Here is a 19,661-nt window from a genome sequence, read left to right as displayed (position 1 = left end):
GCCTCTGCGGCTCTGCCTTTGTATGGGGTGGCGTCCCCTTTTTCGCTGCCGCGGTAAGCCGCCGTGCGTGCGCGCGCCGGGTGCGTCGCTGTCTTAGCCTACCTACGAGGACGATCTCACTCTTGGAGTCTCAACAAGTTTCAACTCTCAAAATTCATAGCTTAACACACAATAATAATAATGTTAACAAAGAAAATTTGTATTATATGAGTGGCGTGCAATTTGAAATTTGAAGCGAAGGGCGTTACAGTGTCATTAGATTACATGGATCACACTATCCAGTTTAGATGCTACGTTGCATGGATAGTATAACATGTAATGGTTCACATACGTTACTTAAAGTGACGAACGAATAATAGTGTTAATTGTAACGGATAAAATTATGGTATGATTGCCACCACACACATGCTATACAATACATGATCTGGATCCAAGTAGGTGTGAAGTGAATTCGGTTATGTTTAAAGTTACATTACCCATATTAGATACGGTATGACGTATATACACCTTCAATTCAATTCTAACGTCCGAATGTAGTTACTCAAATCTAGGAGCAATGTCAATAGTAACGGATAAAATTTGGATTGGCGTGTGATCACACGTGTCAGATGTGAATTAAATCACGTGGCACTATTATAACGCCAATAGATCTGATCACCTATAAAATTTTCCATATGACATTGCTCAAATGCTCTATTCTAGATAGTTCAAATAGTAACTTTCCATATGGATTGTTTCAAATGCTCCGAATTTTGCTTTCTAAAGGTTCTCCACTGTTGTTCCTTTTTCCTTGCTCCACTGCCTGTAATCCTGGGGCCGTGTTGGCAGCAATCAGCTAGATGTGTCGCTTACATCTGGAAAGAAACATTCAGCCATGATGGATGTATTTTTGCAAGGATAAGAGAATTTCCCATTTGTGTCGAGAGGAGTACTATGTTCAGTACTCTATGAGCAAGTTGAGCATGCTCTATCGCACCCTGCTGGGGTCAACGGTTTCTTAGGTGTTTTCATACTAGTAGCACCGATTGACGGGTTCGGAAAAGAAAAAAAGAAGGCACGCCGTACGCAGGTCGTGGACGGATAGGGAAGGAGCCGAGCGCGCCACGCAAAACTGTCTGCCCGGATTACGCGTCAGGCTGCCGGAGCCAGCCATCCGGGGCCCTGGGCTGGGGCTGGCTGGAGGTGTCGTGCGCAGCGCGTCTCCGAGAGCCCCGCCGTCAGCAGCAGCGCCCCGCGCATCCGGCGACCGTGTCGCCGCGGTGCCAGGCTCTCCGCGTAACCTTTTGGCGACACGCAGGACACGGCCATCGACGTAGACCTACATGGCTGCCCGACCCGGCACGAAACGGACGCCCGTTCGGCAACCGGCGCCGCGGCATTTTTAGCCGTTTTTTTTCTCTTTTAGTGAAAATGAAAGAACACCCATAGGCCTTTTTCGGGGCCAAAGGAGCGGTTGCTGTGAGTTGTGCCACTGCAATGCACAAGCGAAGCAATTTGTAAAAAAAGCTGCTAAGAAAAAGGTTCGATTGCTGTCAATGCCTGCTAAAACTGAATGGCGTCGCCTGAAGCAGGGAAACGGCTGTAACTGACAGAATGATTTTCTCTGCTACTGTATGCTTCAGCGAAATGTTTAGCAGGAGTTTAAAGCGAAACGTTTACCTCTTTTTGGCCGGGTCAAAAGAACGGTTACCATGGGTTCTGCAACTGAAATGCATAAGCCAAGCACTGAGTAAAAACCTGCTAAAAAAGCTTGAATGGCTGTAAATACCTGCTAGAAGTGAAGAGCATAGCCTGAAGCAGTGGAATACCTGTAGCAGACACAATGACTTTCTTTTCTATATGCCTGAGCGAAATGTTTACCTTGAGTCAGTGGTGAAATGTTCAGCAGGATATAATAAAGCTACTTTTCTTTTGCTTCTCCCCTAAACTAAAATGCTACAGTAAATTAAGGAACCGTTTCAGATCAGCAAAGACGGACGGATCCGAGGAAGGTGTCTGAACAGCAAGACAGCTAGCTGTCGAGTCTTCAGAACCCTGACCCCAAGCTATGAAACCACCTGCACCTGAACTAGACTTTTGAATTCAACAATCCACGCGCAGAAAGTACAGTTCATTTTTGATGTACTCCTAGGAAATTCTGTGTTTCACAAGAAGGATGACGGCGATTTGTTTAACGAGTCAACCGCGTGACCGGAACAGTTCAAGTCCTCGAGTCTCCCGGGTGACCTCGTTTGACCTGCTGACCAGGTCAGGTCAGTCACCGCCGGTCTGCTGCCACGGCAACGGGCAATGGCTCCGCTGGCTTTCGGTTTGAACCTTTGTGTACGCAGCAGACCAAAAGCAAACCGTGACCAGGTTTCGCGTTTCGGTTTCCACACTGTCGCCGGTGACTGATAACCTGAAGAGAGAATTGCGCCGGCACAAATCTGAAGGAAGAGACCGTTTCTTTTCTTTCAGGCCAGTGCTGGAAAATGTTCTGATCAATTTTCAGAAAGCAATCTGAAGCACGTCAGGCGACTGATGCTAAGCACTCGTCTCGCCTCACGCTGATCGGCTGTTTTCCACCTAAACAATGGGGGTCACCACTACCACTGGGGCAAGTACAAGGGTACAGGGCAGCAAAGCATCCACCGATGCAGGACAGGTCGGCCCAATTTTCAATGAGGGCGGCTGACCTGGCACGCACACGGCCAACGTACGCCACCATGTCGCCGGTGTCACGTACTGCACACGCCCAGGCCACTAGCGGTGGCGATACGGACGCGTTTATTTTAGCGAGGATTAGGCAGGCAGGAGCAGCTTTTGTTGCTGCCAGGCTGCCGAGCTTGGCTTGCTTTGCTGCACGCTGTCACTGCTTGCCCAGATGCCCACAGAGGCCAAGAGCACGCACGAACAGACGAACTCCATTAACAATTCAGCATCGGCTGCGCCGCCAGCGAGTCGTCGTCCTCCTGGCGATCTGCTTCTCTCCAATTCTCCACCGCCTCTCGTGCTGCCTCCTGGTGTGCCCTAAACCTAGAGCCACCAAAAGGTTTCCTTTCCTCGAAGAGATTGATGAATTCCACTGGCAGTGCTCACGTGCGCTGAGGCAGGTGACAGCCCCGGTTAAGATTAAACAATAGTAGCAAGCCTGAGGTGGCGTGGCACGGGAGTACACGTTGATTTTATTTAGGGGTGGTGGTGGACTGGTGGTTATTATTACGTATAGATTTATTATTAGCTTATTACTGCTTGTGGTAAGCTGCAGCACGTGCTGATTCGTGGCGGGCTATGATTAATTAAGGTGCTACTAGCCAGGAGTAGCTTAAATAACACGGCGCATTCTTGTCTTCCATGCTTGAGTTTTTTAGCACTGATCTGAGTCGTGAAAAAGGAAGATGAAAAAGGAACGTGTGAAATACTGTATCTACATCTGCCACGACATCGATCTTAAATTTGATTTAGAGATGTGCTCCAACTTTCCACACAAGTGGGCGCTACTTAACTTGCTCGGAAAGCTCCGACGAACAGCGGCGTGTTGGCAGCTGATGCGAGGGAGATCGATCATCACCGACTGATGATGAGGAGGAGGAGGAGGAGTAAAGTGAAGTGGCTCTGAAAAGGAAAAAAAAATGCGTATAAAGGTTATAGCACTGGCGGATGCTGAACGACGTTAACAAAGCTCCTCCTACTACACCTAGGAGCCATCTCTTTCTGATTGTACGTGCCGACATTATAGACAGAGCAGTCGACGACGGAGCTTAGTTGCGACGGCACCTGATTCGCGTTGCACCACACATCCATCAATTCATCAGTTAACAGTACTCTAGCAGTAAGTACTCCTACACCCCATCAGAATTCAGACGAGCGGCTATAGAAGGACTACTGCCGCCCATGGAGAGGAGACGAGTGAGTTCAGACATCAGAATCCAGATGCATCTTTTTCCTTGCTCCTGCGTCCCTCACTGAATCCGAACGATTGGTTACCCGCTCCCCCGCCAGAAAAGCACGCGGTTAGCAGCACCGAATCCGAGTCAATGATTAAGCACGAACGGGAGAAGGGAAATATCCCCCCAGATACGACCAGGACAACGACATGTACCGAACCGCACCACACAACCACACCTGCTGCAGGGAATGCGTTTTATTCCATCTCTCTATTCGATTATTGGTTCAATTTGTTTCGCCGCGCGATTCATCGATCTCTTTTAATCTAAGATTGCCTGCTTTTGCTCGAGCGTAACCGGATTTTTGATGGTACGTGGTTTATTCCAGTGCCTTGATTTTGCTGATGAATTTATTTATTTGGTCGAGCTCTAACAGTTTTTTTTAATCAACGGAGGAGAGCATCCCCACCTTATTTCATTTCATTATGGCTCCTAACGGTCCGCATGATAACCAAAGTTTTACATCATTTACTTAGCATAAGGTGATTTGTAACATGACCCCATATAACAACATACACTAACAATATGCACTAGCTCAAGGACTCAAATGTGGCATAACCGCTGATAAAAGAACTACAACTCACGACATCACGCATTGAGTTTGGAAACAGCGAGCCTGCAATAAACTTTATTAGATGGGCACCTCCCTGCCCACCGGGCGCAATACTTTTACTGCACATCAGTCATCGACTTGAAGCACCGGCCAAGTGCAGGAGAGATAGAACCGCAGCGACAACGCCTCCAAGGAGGTGAACGGCGCCAAGAACGTCGTCGTCGTTGAGACCGGCTAGATTCCGGCAATGCTTTCGCCAGCGACTCTACTAACCATCTACCTTGTTGCTTGAACCCTTAGCAGCTCGCACATATGGTGAGGCACACCACCGTTGACCATTGCTGCCCTTAGACCGCACCCCATTATTTAAATCCTTGATGATTCGCACAAGCAGCAATGCACGGCGTCTTCGGTTGTAGCCATGGCACCGCTCCGGGTATAGAGCAGCACGCCATGGCCGAGCAGGGTCGCCCTCATCCTATCGAGGGCTCACGACTGTCGTTGTCCCGTCACCCCATGAAAGACTCTTCAGAGGAGCATCAACGCACCGGCTGCACGTGGTAGCCGCACAGTTACGTCGGCCACCCCCTCCGGCCAGGCAGTACATAGGGCCGAACCTTGGCTCCACTGCACGCGTCACACCGCCACACGTCGAGACCGTCGCTGACCACCGCCGCTGGCATAGCACCCCTTGCCGTCGCTCCGCTGTAGATCCGACGCCCATCGGAGCGCCTGCTCAACAATCGTAATGCCGTATTTGCCATGAGCCGCGGCTGCAACCGCAGCAGAGATGTCCGTGGGCCACCATGGGCACCCGCCCGCGCGTGGGTGATGCCGACGCTGCTGCAACGTGTACATCCGGGCACTAGGTGTGGCAGAACCAATCCGCTTGAATTATTCCGGCTCAAGTGTGCTAGTCATCACTATATAGGCGATACTAACTCAACGCACTTCTAACGGAACAACCCATTGGTCTGTCGGGTCACCGCCCGATTCAACCACGGTTACACAGGATTGAGGTAGGTTTACCTCGCATGAAGGCGAGTTTACAATCACACCACAGCTCGCTAACTTTTAATTTACAGAAATATTAAACCTTATTACAATCTATTTCGAACTTAAAGTAAACTTATACAAATATTGTTTTAAACCACAAGCTATGCAAGCTTATTTAGAGTTACAACGGAAGAAATTAACACGCGACTACACACATCGCGAAAGTTGACACCACGCTCAGCTCGAAACATGGCGTCATTCCGGAGGGTCACTGCCAGCCGGGGACGGATCCCACACCATGGAGCAGCCAAACGGAACAGAGGATGGCCAGGCTGGACTATCCGTTTGGTTCACACAGGCCATACCTGAAAGACAGACTAGCAAGACTGAGTATGCTAATACTCAGCAAGATTTACCCGTTTCATGGTATATTTTGTCATGTAACTAGACTTATGAAGGCTTGTAATGATTTTAGGTTTAATTTCAGCTGAAAAGCAACAAAGAGTATGATCTAATTTTCATGTTTTAGCTTTCAGCTTCTAGTTGCATTAACCATTCTAGGTAAGCACCTATTCTAGACAAGCAAGGTAGAGATTAGCATCCATCAAAATTATTCCAACAATAGTTACTATTCTTTCTCTATGTGGCAGAAGGAACAAGCAGTCTCAATCTCCGCGAGAAACGGACGATTCTGAATCGAGTTTTATAACCTTGCAAGGGTAACCTAACTCACACGCTTGGAATATCCAACGATCATTCCGAAGCAACCATTTGACTTTCATTCCGACTCGTGGATCAGGGCCACCACAAGCGACTGTAGGACCATATGCACATCCAATGTGCAGGACGCACGTCTATAGTGCGACTACACGACCGTACTCCTGTCCGCTGTGCGAAACGTACTCCCGCACGTCGGTGCGTGTGCGAAAAACCAAATTACGAGTGGTGGGGGTATGTCCACTCCTCGGGCCGATTGGTTACTAGGCTCACCGCTTTCCATATTTCGCGGCATGTGGCTAGTACTTTCAAACACTTAACCACAGCTACCACACACTACGATCTTATCAACTTTTATCAACACAGACGGGGTAACCTTTCGAGTCATGGCACTGCACATGACCCCGTCCATCATCCTTATAGTGATTTGCAGAATAATAAATATTCAACTCCTATATCGCGCGAGTGACAGGAAATCACTCGACTTCTGCCGGTCCTATTAGCAGAGCATTTATTCGATAAAGACTCAGGCACAATACATAGGTTCCTAGGATTCATGCATCTAGGGTTCCATTTCAACTCCTAGACTTAATGCATAATATAGATATATAAATATAAAACTGTATAAGTGTAGTAATTTAAAATACGGGGTTATGCATCGGGGCTTGCCTTCTTGAGCGGGGCTGGGGTCAGGGATGTCAAGGACTTCCGAACCTTGGTTCGGAGCTTCAGATAAATCTTCGACGACGTTCGCCTGGTCTTCAGAAAACCCTTGCTCATGTTCCGGGACTAGCTCGTAGTCTCCGTCGTTGAGTGTCGTTGACTCTACATGATATGCAATAATTTGAATTAGATGGTTCTTGAGTTAAGAATTTTACTTCACGATAAAGTTGCAATCCAACCAATTGATAAACATAACTTCATAAAATAAGAACTTTGAATTCAAACTTACTATTTGTATCTTAGTCCAATTATCATAATTAATTGGATTAATTGAATTAGGTTAACAAGTTTGATTTTTTATTTTGAAATCCACAAAGGCTATGCCCTTTAATTTTTATGGGTAAGCTTACTTCTAACAGATGAGCTTACTATGAATTTTTTATAAATTTCTGAAATAAGAGATTAAAGCATTTGAATTAAGTTCAAATTTCAAGTTTAAATTCAAACCTTAGGCAAAATAGTGCCATAAATTCTTGAAAGATTTACTATGAACTACTCAATTACAGAAAATCACATGGTAAAAAGATCTAAGCATGAAAATCTTAGTAACATGCTTGAATAAATTTAAACCATTTCAACCTTGATTTGCATAAGTTTAAATTAGTTCAAGCTAGGATTCAGAACTGCAAGTGAAATTTGCACACAAGCTTACTCATACCCTAAACAGGCTACTCACCAAAATTCACAAGCAATAGAGCTAGCATGCAAAAGTTATACTCAAGATACCATTTTGCTAAACTTTAAAATAACTCTAACAACATTTTGTTTCAATCTGAACTCCAATAAGAAAAGTTGTAGAGCAAGATTTCTGGAGTATAACAAAACTAGTTTGGCAATTTTTGGATTTTTCTACAAATTTCTATAGATTTTTAAAGTTGACTATTTTGAAATGGGGGTACTGATTTTCCACAGAAAGACCCCTAGAAAGATTTGAATCCTTGCAATTGGGTCCTTGGCCGGGTTAAACAAAGAAGCCGATCGACGGCGACCAAATTCCGGCGAGGGGGCTCGCTGGCGGCGAGGGGAAAGTAGGGGAAAAGGTTCAGGAGCTCACGGCGGTCACGGGGGTGGCCAATTTTGAGGAAGAGAGGGACTGAGGCGGCGTGTCGACGGCGAACAGGGGCGGGCGGCAGGGCTCCGAGGGGCGGCGATGGCGTTCCGGTGGCTGGAGGGCAGGAGAGCGGCGGGGAAGTAGCTAGAAAGCTTCCTCGGGATGATGTGGTGCTGGTGGTGTGCTTGGCAGGGGCTAAGAGGCAACGGAACGTCGGGACGACGGCGAGACCGAGCGGCGGCGGAGCTCGAGCTCACCGGCGCGGTGGTCCGGCTGCTCTAGTGCGGGAAATTGAAATTGGGCGGGTCTGTGAGCATCAGTGGGTGGCGGCGGTGCTACTGGAGCACTGGATCGCGGGTGGGAGGCGACAGAGGCGGCTGACGATGGCAAACCAAGGCAGCGGCGTAGCTCCGGCGAGGAGTAGTCGAGCGGAGGAAGGAATGAGAAGCAATACGGCGTGGGGAATGGGTAAAAGAAGTTAAGAGGAACTCCTGGGCAAGTTTTAAGGCCAGGGAAAGCACTGCGCGCGCGAAGCAGCTCCTGGCAAGCTCGGCAGCGCGCGTGGCGGCTCGGGCGGCGGCGGCGCGACGTGGAGGGGCAGGGAGAGGGCCAGCGCGGGGTGGTGAGCGGGGGGCGCGGTGCTGGAGGGGCACGTGGCGCGGGGCAGCTAGAGCTCGGGTAAACGGCCGGCGAAGGCGGCGGGGTCGGGCGCAGAGAGAAACAGAGAGAGGAAGAGAGAGGAGGGGCTGGAGGTAGACGATGGGGACCTTGCTGCAATTTTTCAAAAGTGCAGGGACTCCAGTGTAAAGCCAAAACAACTTTCAAACCATAGCTTAAATGAAAATGTGCCCAAAAGCAAAAGTGTAGAGCTTAGCAAGATCTATAACTTTTCTTTAAGGTTCAGTTTCAAAAGAGTTAAGGATTTGAATCTAATTTAAAACTTAGCAAAAATTTAAACTTCGAAGATAACCTATTTAAATTCTACACTCCACTTGAATCCTTAAGATAGTTTCACTTCTCACAAAGGTTTAAAAGTAAGTACCTGCTTCTTGCAAAATAACGCTTTATATATTTTGATTTTACCTACCATTCTCACCATTTTGCATCAAAGGACCTAAATTTTTTAAAATTACAAAAATACCCTTTTACCTTTACATTGAAGTTTTTAATACACGTACACAAGATCAAACATATACACTTTATAGTAGAATTTAGTATATTTTAACCATAACTACCTGAATGTCACGCTAGGATCCGGCCGCCGGCCACCACGGGCACCCAAGCAAAGCAATATGACCCGAACTCGGCCCTTGGGTCCGGCACCCGGCGGCCGGCCGGACGTACGTACGGAGTGCGAGGAGGACCCAAGGCAGGGCAAGCAGGCAGTAACTCTGGGGATGTGATGTGACCGGTGACCGCAGCAGCACTGTGCAGCACCGCCATGTTTCCGGCGCTGTACAACTGCTGCTGGCTGTCCTCCCCCCCTCTCGGGCGTCGCGTCTGCCTCGTGCGCGCGCGCCACCGTGTTCGCTTCGCTTCTCCGCTTCGGCCCACTGGCAACTTCGGGCTTTGCCACGTCGTACTACCTCCAATTGAGGCCCAAAGACATCGTGTTTAGCGGGAAAAAAGGAAAAAGATTAGGAAAGGGAAAGGAAGAGATTGTAATCTCCAAAGACAACCCTATTGACAGATGGCTCTATAATTCCAGCAAACATGTTGGCTTGTGTGTTTATGTCTGGTCCTCGACGGTGCGGGTGGGAACATTGGGAAAGTACGATGTGCCATGCGGAAAAGGGCCCAAAGGTCAGTAGTACTTTTGCCGTCCTGGTCACCGACAAGTGTACGTGTGGGCAGCCTGATTGAGGCGCGCCAGCCACCATCGCGTTTGCGCCCCACGTCGTCGTGCCATCCATCTCATGTGTCGTAGCTCGCTGTGGCCCAGAGGGCAAAACCCGTTAAGACGTAAGGACGTCGTGGGCCGTAGCGAGTTTGGGCTGCGCAGCCCCTCTCTCTCCCTCAATACGAGCCTGGCTGAAATGGCTGACCACTGCAGCAGAGAGATCTTTAATTGGAGAACTATAAAGAAATGAATAACCTGATGAAGTTCCCTAAAAGAAAGTCGAGAGAGGCTGAAAGGAACTGCAATTTTCAAGCACCGTTGCCCACTTCCAAAAGTGGCCTTAACTTCAAAATTTTGCGGTGAAGTCCAACCATTATGTGTTACTAGGTAGTGATCAGGCAGAGTCATATGCAGAGAAAGCAATTTGAAGTTCTGAATACCAAGAGGAACAGCAGATCACGATTGGATCAATTCAGCGGCTGTTTTGGACAGCAGAAAATCTGATCTGTGCAAAAAGCTTCCGAGTTACGGACATTTCTTTAGAGTTCAGCAAACATTTGGAATCACAGCAGTGTCAAGGGGATTCCCATTGCATGAAACAGTAGGATTTCTGCAGAAATCCTCTGAAATGCAGTAACGAGATTTGCCAAACATCTCTACAGAGAGACCAGGGCAGTTGTAATCTTTATTTAAGTATTCAACATGCTTCAATATAATACAAAAAATACAAAGATCATCTTAGAATCGAGGCTCGTTAAGACCGGTCCAACGCAACACATTAACTCCTTGACTTAAAATCCATGTGACGCCGGACCGGCCTAACGACCTACGTGACGTAACAAAGATCCACTTCATGATTGGAAATGCACGTGAACAAAAAGAAGAGGGTGCACATGCTCAATGCAATGGGACTCGTTTAGTGCACAAAGTTCAAATTGGAAACAGTGATCAGAATAACCTGTCATCTAGATTCATATAGACCAACGACCATCTAAAACTTTAGTCGCTTAGATTCACATGTAAATTAACAACTAAGACCATAGCTAACCCTGACGTGTATATGAATGTGCGTTCATAGCCAACAACTGAAGCATGTTTATGGTTGAATTGGTCTGTACTGGTGCTACTACATCGCAAGCAGGCCAAGAGCTTGCGAGCACGAGTCTTGTGAAATCGTGCGTTACTCATTTCTATGCGTTGCATGACCAAAGTTTAAATATCTGAATTTTACATGAACGTTTTTTTTTACTAAGAAACAAATAACAGAGTAACCTTTTGACTAAGAACTACACATCGGAGTAACCTTTTTTGCATGACCTAATTGAGCTCTTATGGTTACTAACCGCACCTAAGTCATTTGTCTTCCACACCGGTTAGTCTAAAAAATTGTAGAATTGTATTTTTTTTACATGAACTCACTGTATGGGCTGCATGGATTTTACATAAAAATTTTTTAGAAACAGACGACAGAGTAACTTATCTGATACAGGAGTTTAAACATTTTCGTGACATTTTGAAGAGAAGTTGCAGTTATGAATTATGAGCTAGATTTTATCTGAATAATCCCCTACTAAAACTTTCATTCCATTTCAGAACGATTGCTATACATCATGTACATTTTGCACACGATCTACGAAAAAAGAATTGGTTGGTAACATCACTCTACTTAAGGTTGAAGTCTTGAGTGCTAATTTTGAAGGCAATTTTCCCCCCAAAAACACCGCCGGATGGATCAAAAGCACGGCGTCAGCACGTTGAGCAGCGACACCCTCGCGTTAACGAGCGCCCGGTACACCTGCTCGCAGCCGTCCTCTGCCGCCACGACGCACTCCTCCAGCCTCCGCAGCCGATCCATGGCTGCCTGCCTCTCCTCCTCCTCCTCGTTGCAGCACTCCTCCAAAGGCACCTCTTTTGCACCAGGTCCGGTTTCGCTGGCGGCGACGGCCACCGTACGCCGCCGCCACCGAAGGAGGTCGGCCACCCACCACACCGGCACGGCAGCCACCTTCGCCGGAGAGGCCAACGGGGACGTCATCGCGCGCGAGGACGACGAGGCGGAGGCGGAAGCGAGCCCGGCGAAGATGGCGGCGGACGCGGCCGCCGCAGCGCACGTGGCGGCGGCGACGGCGTCGGCCACCGCTGCCTCGCTGGAGTCGGACGTCGCCGCGGCGGACGTGGATCGGTGGGCGAGGCAGCGCAGCGTTGAGGCGAGGCGGGCGAGGTCGCGGTCCGACCGACGCCTGGCGCGGAGCGCGGCGGCGAGGCGGGTGGCGTCGCGGCGTCGGAGCGCGGCGTGCGCCTCGGAGAGGAGCTGCTTGAGCGCCAGGAGCGCCTCGCGGAAGCACCCGTGCGCGTCGGCCAGGAGGAGGAGGTCGTCCAGGAGGCGCTCGGTCCACGGCGCCGTCTTGCTCCGGCGCTGGAGCGGGTCCTGCGCCTGCGGGTGGTGGAGCAGGTCGGTGAGCCCCACGAGGAGGCGGCCCAGGTGCGTCACCCCGTCGCCGATCCACGCCGGGCTGGCCTGCGCCGGCTCCTCCGTCCAGGCGATGAGCGCGTTCGCGGACTCGTGCAGGCCCGCGACGACGGGGTGGAAGCGGCCGGGCAGGCTGTTGGAGCGGACGCGGGAGTAGGAGAGCTTCTTGTGCCGCGTGCGGCGGAGCAAGGCGGCCTTGGGGACGCTGAGCGCGGTGAGCCGCCGGCGGAATCCCACTGCCATTTGCGTTGCGCTGCTCTCCGGCGTGCTTCGGCTGCTGCGGAAGCTCCCGGCGTCGCGGCGTTATGGGCTACTTGTAGCTCGGTGTTTGACTTGGCGCCGGCCTCGGTGAATGGTGATGGTGTATCATGGCAACTTGGATAGGTGCGTTTATATAGGAGGGGGCACCGCGCATGATTGGTAGAGCCCGCACGGGTGGTTTGGCTGCCCCTGCCATGAGCGGAGTGTATGGTGCAAGCTGCCGCCGGCTGACTGGCGGAGTGGGCACGTTGGATTTTCCCCTTTTTTTTCTTTTACATTGGTGGGGAAGCGAGCTTATTATGGAAGAAGGCTGGAAGCGGGAGGGTGCCGATGGCGATGGGACGAGGAGGCCCCGTGCGCGCAGTACTACCACCTGGATGTGGATGGAGCCTGGTCCCCTTGCCAGTGCGTGGGCACGCCCTGGCTGGTGGCGCCCGCCATCTGTGGCGCGGACATGTGCTCCCCAGTCGGCGGTGCCTGGGGCCCCACGCCGCGGCGCCCCCGCTCGGCGCGCGCCGGCCCACCTCGCGCACAGCTCACGCCCCGGCCCGCCCAATTCAATGCCGTCATGGCCGCGCGCGTCGGCGTCGCGCACCGGACCCAGCGCCCGCCCGCCCGCCCGCCCGACGAGCTCCTCGATCCCTCGCCCTTGGCCGCTGGGGATCCGGCAGGCTGTGCCATCCGTGCGTGGGGACGGGGCGCTGGGTCCTGCTCCTCCAACCCGCCCTTGGCGCGCGCGCGCGCGCGGGGCGGGTGCACCGCACGACGTCGCGTCGAGGCCCCAGCTCGTGCGATCGGGACATTTGGCGCCGGTTGGCTCGGACGGGACCGGGCGATCGATCCTGTATCTCGCGCGTTCAATGCGCGTCGTCCATCCATCCATCCATCCATCAGTCTCTGACTCTCTGGAGGAGGGGCCGTACGGCAGGGATCGGTTCGTGCAAATCATTGGGGGCTTGCCAGCCTGCTCGCCTGCGACGCCATACCCTCGGCCTCCATGAATGAAAATGAATCGGTGGTGGGGTTTCTCTCGGCCTATCTATCGGGTCTGAATCATTGGCGTGGTATGGCGCCCATCCCTGAAGCGATCCTATCTCCAACGGTGCCCTCTAAACCGTTCTCTACCCTACATACAGAGAAGATTCCGTTCTCTATTGCTCCAGCAGCGTTCTCTAAATGGTTCTTTAAAATAGAGAACGCTACAGGTTTTCTCTATATACACAGACTCTCTCTCCTCTTCTCTATTTTTTCTTTACATTTTAAACACTGAATTAAATAAAAATAAAATATGTCCATAGCATTTGAGGTATGATAAATACGTACGTACAAAAATTTGGAACAAAATACGTTTCTAATATAGGGTTTAATGTATAGAGAACGAGATTCAGAAAACGTTGTTGGAGAGAAATAAGATATAGAGGAGAGAATTTTGTAGAGAATTCTGTAAATGAAGGATATAGAGAAGTATATAGAGAACGACGGTTGGAGATAGTCTTAGGGCCCGTTGGTTTACTTGGGAACTGGTGCCTGGAATGGCAGGTTTATTTATAGTTGCAAATGGTCAGCTGGATTAATTCCACGCCAGCAGAGGTCTGGAATGGAGGTAACCGAACAGGCCTTACTGTTCCTTGTGCTCTTGTTCGGTTGGGATCGCATTTCAGATCGTCATCGTCATATTTGCGTACGCCGGGCTCTGGCTCCTCCCAGCGAGCAGGTCGCTACCTAGCAAGCGGACCGCGCACTGGTTGCTCTCTCCTCCGACACTGCAATTCTTGGTGCCCCGTCACATCTTCTCCTCCGGGCACGCTTTTGTTTCCATTGCATTTCCCTGTTCAGTTTACTCGCAGCCTGGCACTTTTAGTGTTGCCTTTCAATTAACTGAAAAGCCTCTCAAACTGCACGAGAGCGCAGAAAAGAATCTTTACCAGCGCAGCAGCGCGCTCAGTACGATGCACACATGCTATTAGCAGACCCAGGGCAAAAATAACAGAACTCTCCAACGGCCACCTGGTAATCTGTACTACGGATCAAGCAGAGCATAAGCACGGCTGCATTTTACTAAGGGTGTGTTCGTTTCACAGGGTCTAAATTTTAGAGGGGTTACATCAAAGAGAATCTTATCATTTAGAAGTATTAAATAAAGTCTAATTACAAAACTAATTGCAGAACCCCAGATCTAATTCGCGAGACGAATCTAATGAGGTATATTAGACCATGATTAGCGGATGATTAATGTAGCATCACTGTGGCAAATTATGGATTAATTAGTCTCATTAAATTTGTCTCGCGAATTAGCACCCATCTGTGTAAAAAGTTTTATAAATAGATTTTATTTAATACTTCTAAATGATAAGATTCTCTTTGATGTGACAGGGTCTAAACTTTAGAGGGAGGAAACGAACACACCCTAATTACTCCAGTAACCTTTGTTCAGGGAATCCTACCAGCAAAGCGGCAGCTGCGTGCAGGATTTCCTACGCTCCTCGGCCTGCAGGTGATGCGTGGCCCGCGGAAAGGATGTCGTGAGCGCCTGAGTGGGGTGGACGGTCGGCAGGTCGAGGAAAGTGATGAGGTGTGAGATAATGTGCTCCGTGCGTGACCAGTGGGCTAGAGCCCATGCGGTAGGCAATCAGCCGCTCCACAGACCCCGGTCGTCCCCTCCTCCAGCATAACACCCCCAAATCCTCTTGGTCACTCAACATTGCCGCGCCCAAAACCTCCAAATCACGCAGGCTGCGCCGCCCAAAACCCCCAAATCACACAGGCACCACGCAAAACCCGATCATCGGCGGCGGCGTCATGCTCCGCCGCCTCCCTCGAGGGCTGGCTTCCGCGACGGGAGTCCAGCCGCAGCGATTCTACTCGTTCTCGATGCTGGAGGGCACGGCCTCGTGCCCCATCTGCGATGGGGGCTCGCTGGTTCAAGGTTCGTGCTGCACGAGGTGCGGGAGTTGTTTCCCCTACGCCCGCCACCACACCTCGATGCTCTATTCCTCTCCGTCTCCAGCATCTCTCCGACCCGCCTTCGAGACGCCCACACTTCTGCAGCAGCTTCCCCAGCTTAATCCGTCCCAAATACCCAGGGTGAGAAGCAAACCCTAACTAAACCTACAGGTTCTTCTTTGGTTAGTGGATTGATTGAGACTTAGAGTGAGATTTGTGGTTCTTCTTTGGCTAGTGGATTGATTATAATGAGCTGTGTGGTTCTTCTTTAAGTTGATGGATTGAACAGAGTGTGTTTTATCCGATTTAATTTGGATTTTTGGGTGATAAAGTTTGTTAATTGTAGGCGGATCCAGCTCCTAGATGGGCACAACCAGCTGAAGTGTGAGGCTCCACTGACATACTTCACAAGAATTCCAATTCTTGTCAAAGCCAGTGATCCAAATGATGGTCTGCATATGATCCTAACTCCAAAACCCCAGAGACCATGGCTTCTAAGCGAGAGTGGAAAGTTCTCATTTCACTCGCTGATAGAGCTCGTCGCCAGTACCCATCAGGAGGGCTGGACAGTAGGAGCTGGTCAGCTGTCGCTGGAAAATCTGGTTGTTGTGTCGGAAGTGGGGATTTTCAAGTTCAAGCATCCAGTTGCTAGATATGCCCTCAACGATGATAACCGCGCCGAAGACTTCCATGCTTTAGCAAAGGTAATGGCTTCCTTGCTGGCCAGCTTGCATGGAGACTCAGTGGTTAGTTGTCTCCCTATCGACTTTAGCATGCTCTTGGATGATCTGTCAGGCGTGACTGATCCAGAACTTCAGCACATCTCCATTGAGAACCATCCATCTTTGCTGCCATCATCATCATAAAGCGTCTCGATCATGAAATTCCACGGGCTCTTCGCTGCTGATGGGAATATAAAAGAATGAGAAAGGAAATAAATAATTATGCCAATGATCGAAAGGGAAAATAAAAGAACAAAAATAAAGGAATGAAATGTAAAAGGGAAAAAGAAACGTGAAGGGGAACCCCTACATCCAATTTAGTTTGATTCTCCCGATCAAGAAAATGAAACGAGTAAGAAGCAAAAAGACAAGAAAAAAACATCCTAGACTTTGCAACCTGACCGCACGTCACTCACTTGGTCACGCCTCCTCGTACCAGGTATCGCTCCGGGCATAAAAACCGAACCCGAAGCCCAAACCCGAGAAAACCCGAACCCGAAATCAAAAAAACCGAATCCCGAAGCCCGAACAACATTTTCGGGTGACATATGCGAAAACCCGAATTAATTTTGGGTATCAACCCACGGTACCCGAAATACCCGAACAGGCCTGCCACTCGCCCACTTGTTTCCCCTGCGGCGGGCCGGCCCAGTATCAGACTATCAGGTCGCGCATTCAGCAGGCAACCCGCAACCCTAGCAAGCAGTCAAGCACCGCACAGCCGCACAGGCACAGGTGCCCCTCAGGCCCTCACGCCGCCACCGCCCACCACCCACCGGCCCCTCACGTCGCCACCGCCCACCGGCCAGTCAAGCACCGCACAGCCGCACAGGTGCCCCTCACGCCGCAACCCGCGCGAGGTCGCCCAGGCGGGAGGAGTGGCCGAGTGGGTGCCTTCGTCTTCGCATGCGCCCAGGACCTCGCGCTGCCACCGGCCACCATGCCGCCCCACCCCGCGTCGGCACCACCCCTCCCAGCTCAAGCACAGCCGGCCGGCGACCAGGACCTCCCTATTCTCTTCTCTTTCCCGTGCTAGATATGGAGGAAGCAGAAGCAGAACCTCGAGCCCTCAATCTAGCGTTGTTCCTTTTCATTTTTTTTCATATAGATGGTAGAAGCAGAACCTAATTCGCGGATAGATATGGAGGTTGAGTCAGCGGCAGTAGGAACTCAGGCATCGCAGGTTGAGTCGGTAGAAACAGTTGTTGAGTTGGACGGAAGGAAACCGATGGCATCAAGATCAGAGATGTGGAAGCACTTTGTTCAGATTAAAGATGATAAGGGTATTGTTAGAACTGCTAGGTGTAAATATTGCAGCCGTACCATGAAGGCTGACACAAAGGCAAATGATACATCTTCTTTGAAGAGACATTTCAATGTTTGCAAGCGCAATCCACACAAGTTTAACAAAGATCCAACGCAAGGTATTCTGCAAACAACAAAGAATTGGCACTTGGAGGTTTGATCAAGATGAACTTAGGGCTGCATTTGCTGATATGGTCATAGAAGATGAGCAACCATTTTGCTTTGGTGAGAAACCAGGATTGAGAAAGTTTATGGCGAAAGCATGCCCACGTTTTCAGCTTCCATCTAGAAGAACATGTACTAGAGATACAGTTCGATGCTACTTCCAAGAGAAAGCCAAGCTGAAGAAATTCTTCAAAAACTCTTATCAAAGGGTATGCTTAACAACAGATTGCTGGACTTCTCAGCAACAAGATGGCTACATGACCGTGACTGCTAGTTTTATTGATGGTAATTGGAAAATGCATAAGAAAGTGATTTGTTTCTTCATGGTGAAGGGGCACAAAGGTGATGACATTGGTAAAAATGTGATCAGATGCATGACTGAATGGGGATTAGAGAGAGTAATGACTAACAGTTGACAATGCAAGTGCCAATGACACTGGTATTGATTATTTGAGGAGGCAACTAAGCGGAACAAATATTGCTAATGGCAAGTACTTGCACATGAGGTGTGCAGCACACATTGTTAACCTCATCGTGCAAGATGGCCTAAAAGAAGTGGACCTCTCTGTGAAGTGTGTTTGAGCTGCTGTTAGGTATATTCGAAATGGAGGTTCAAGAATAGTTAAATTTAAGGAACTTATAGAGGAAGAGAAGTTGACCAATAAGCCATTTTTGAAGCTTGACGTCCCAACAAGATGGAACTCCACTTGTCTCATGCTTAAAGCTGCAATTCTAGGAGTCATCCGACTTTTGGATTTTCTAAAATCGAGCCTTCAAAATCCAAAATAAGCAGAAACAAACAGGGCCTTCACATACATTCTTTCATGAGATTGGAGAAGTGCACTTGTTGATTCAATCCTGGCTGAATAGTACAGATATTGTGCAATCAGCTATGGGCAGGAGAATGAAAGATAAATTTGACAAATATTGGGGACTTTGGCACACCAGCAATAGCAATACAATTGTGAATGACAAGGGGAGGGGAAAGGGAAAGGAGAAGGATAATATAAATTTATTGATTTTTGTTACTGGTTGTCTTGATCCAAGATACAAGTTATCTATATACACAAAGATATCTGTTGAAGAGATATTTGGTGAGGAAAGGGGACAACTAGTTTGGGAAGCAATTGACACTTGTGTTCATGAGTTATTTGAAGAATACAAGAAAATGTATGGTCCAGCTGAAGCGACATCTGATGTAATTGATCCGGTAGCATCAAAGGGAGGTAGAGGGGGCAAATTGAAGGAAGTCATTGCTAAGAGGATGAAACTAGGCAATGCTTCAAGTAACAATACCAAGTCTGAACTTGACAAATATCTTGCTGAACAAACTGAAGACAATGAAATGAAGATTGACCTTTTAGTGTGGTGGAAGGCATCTGAGCAGAGGTTTCCAATTTTGTCTCATTTGGCCCGCGATGTTCTTGCTATACCTATCTCATCAGCAGCTTCAGAGTCGGCATTTAGCACAAGTGGATGCATTCTAGATGACTTCCGAAGCTCCCTTACTCCATTCATGCTTGAAGCACTAGTATGTATACAAGATTGGCTAAGATGGTCGATACCCGTTGACATTAAAGAGAATAGCGAGGAATTAACCATGATGGAATAAGTTAAAACATTCCTTCATTTATTTGTTGCAATTTGGTAAATTGGTCAATCCTTTTTATTCCACTATTGACTGTACATTGGTTCCTTGCAGAATTAATTGAGGAATTTGGTGCAAAAGAAAAAGGTAAACAACAAGCTTCCACTTCAAGGACACATGCAACAGCAACGGGAAGCAACTCCATTGCTGCTGCTGGGACATGTACATCTTAAATTATGTGTTGCTGCTGCAATATTTTGCTTCTATAAAGTATAGCTGGAATGTATTGCTACTTTAAAGTATTAGTGCTGGAATGTATTGCTACTTTAAATTAAAGTATTACTGCTGCTTGGCAATGTATTGGTATTGCTACTATAAACAGTATAAACTATAATGTATGG

The 19,661-nt window shown here is 49.0% G+C and overlaps 2 protein-coding genes across 4 annotated transcripts; one reads left to right on the top strand and one right to left on the bottom strand.

Moving 5' to 3' along the window:
- Positions 1–11,383: 11,383 nt before the first annotated feature.
- Positions 11,384–12,565, bottom strand: LOC112872673. Its single transcript, XM_025935746.1, has 2 exons — positions 11,755–12,565; positions 11,384–11,712 (listed from the first exon to the last, which is right to left on the bottom strand). Exons 1-2 carry the CDS (start codon positions 12,517–12,519, stop codon positions 11,539–11,541), a joined length of 939 nt encoding a protein of 312 aa, XP_025791531.1. The 5' UTR covers positions 12,520–12,565; the 3' UTR covers positions 11,384–11,538.
- Positions 12,566–15,147: 2,582 nt separating this feature from the next.
- Positions 15,148–19,435, top strand: LOC112877222. 3 transcript variants are annotated; one of them, XM_025941453.1, is made up of 3 exons: positions 15,148–15,621; positions 15,827–16,184; positions 19,375–19,435. In XM_025941453.1, exons 1-3 carry the CDS (start codon positions 15,443–15,445, stop codon positions 19,378–19,380), a joined length of 543 nt encoding a protein of 180 aa, XP_025797238.1. In that variant the 5' UTR covers positions 15,148–15,442; the 3' UTR covers positions 19,381–19,435. The 3 variants fall into 3 exon arrangements, with proteins under 3 accessions (XP_025797238.1, XP_025797239.1, XP_025797237.1); XM_025941454.1 differs by lacking the exon at positions 19,375–19,435 and adding an exon at positions 16,276–16,789; XM_025941452.1 differs by lacking the exon at positions 19,375–19,435 and having other exon boundaries at positions 15,827–16,789.
- Positions 19,436–19,661: the final 226 nt, after the last annotated feature.

Source organism: Panicum hallii, chromosome 9, assembly GCF_002211085.1.
Source record: "Panicum hallii strain FIL2 chromosome 9, PHallii_v3.1, whole genome shotgun sequence".
NCBI lineage: Eukaryota > Viridiplantae > Streptophyta > Magnoliopsida > Poales > Poaceae > Panicum > Panicum hallii.
Note: the sequence above shows the minus strand (reverse complement) of the source record. Positions and strands in the feature narration are given on the sequence as shown.

Bases quoted from the DNA above. Each gene is read 5' to 3' on its own strand.
- LOC112872673 (XM_025935746.1), bottom strand. From the start codon at position 12,519: ATGGCAGTGGGATTCCGCCGGCGGCTCACCGCGCTCAGCGTCCCCAAG. The intron at 11,713-11,754 runs GTGGCCGTCGCC...GGTGCAAAAGAG, and splicing joins TTCGGTGGCGGCGGCGTACG to GTGCCTTTGGAGGAGTGCTG.
- LOC112877222 (XM_025941452.1), top strand. From the start codon at position 15,443: ATGGGGGCTCGCTGGTTCAAGGTTCGTGCTGCACGAGGTGCGGGAGTT. The intron at 15,622-15,826 runs GTGAGAAGCAAA...TGTTAATTGTAG, and splicing joins ATCCGTCCCAAATACCCAGG to GCGGATCCAGCTCCTAGATG.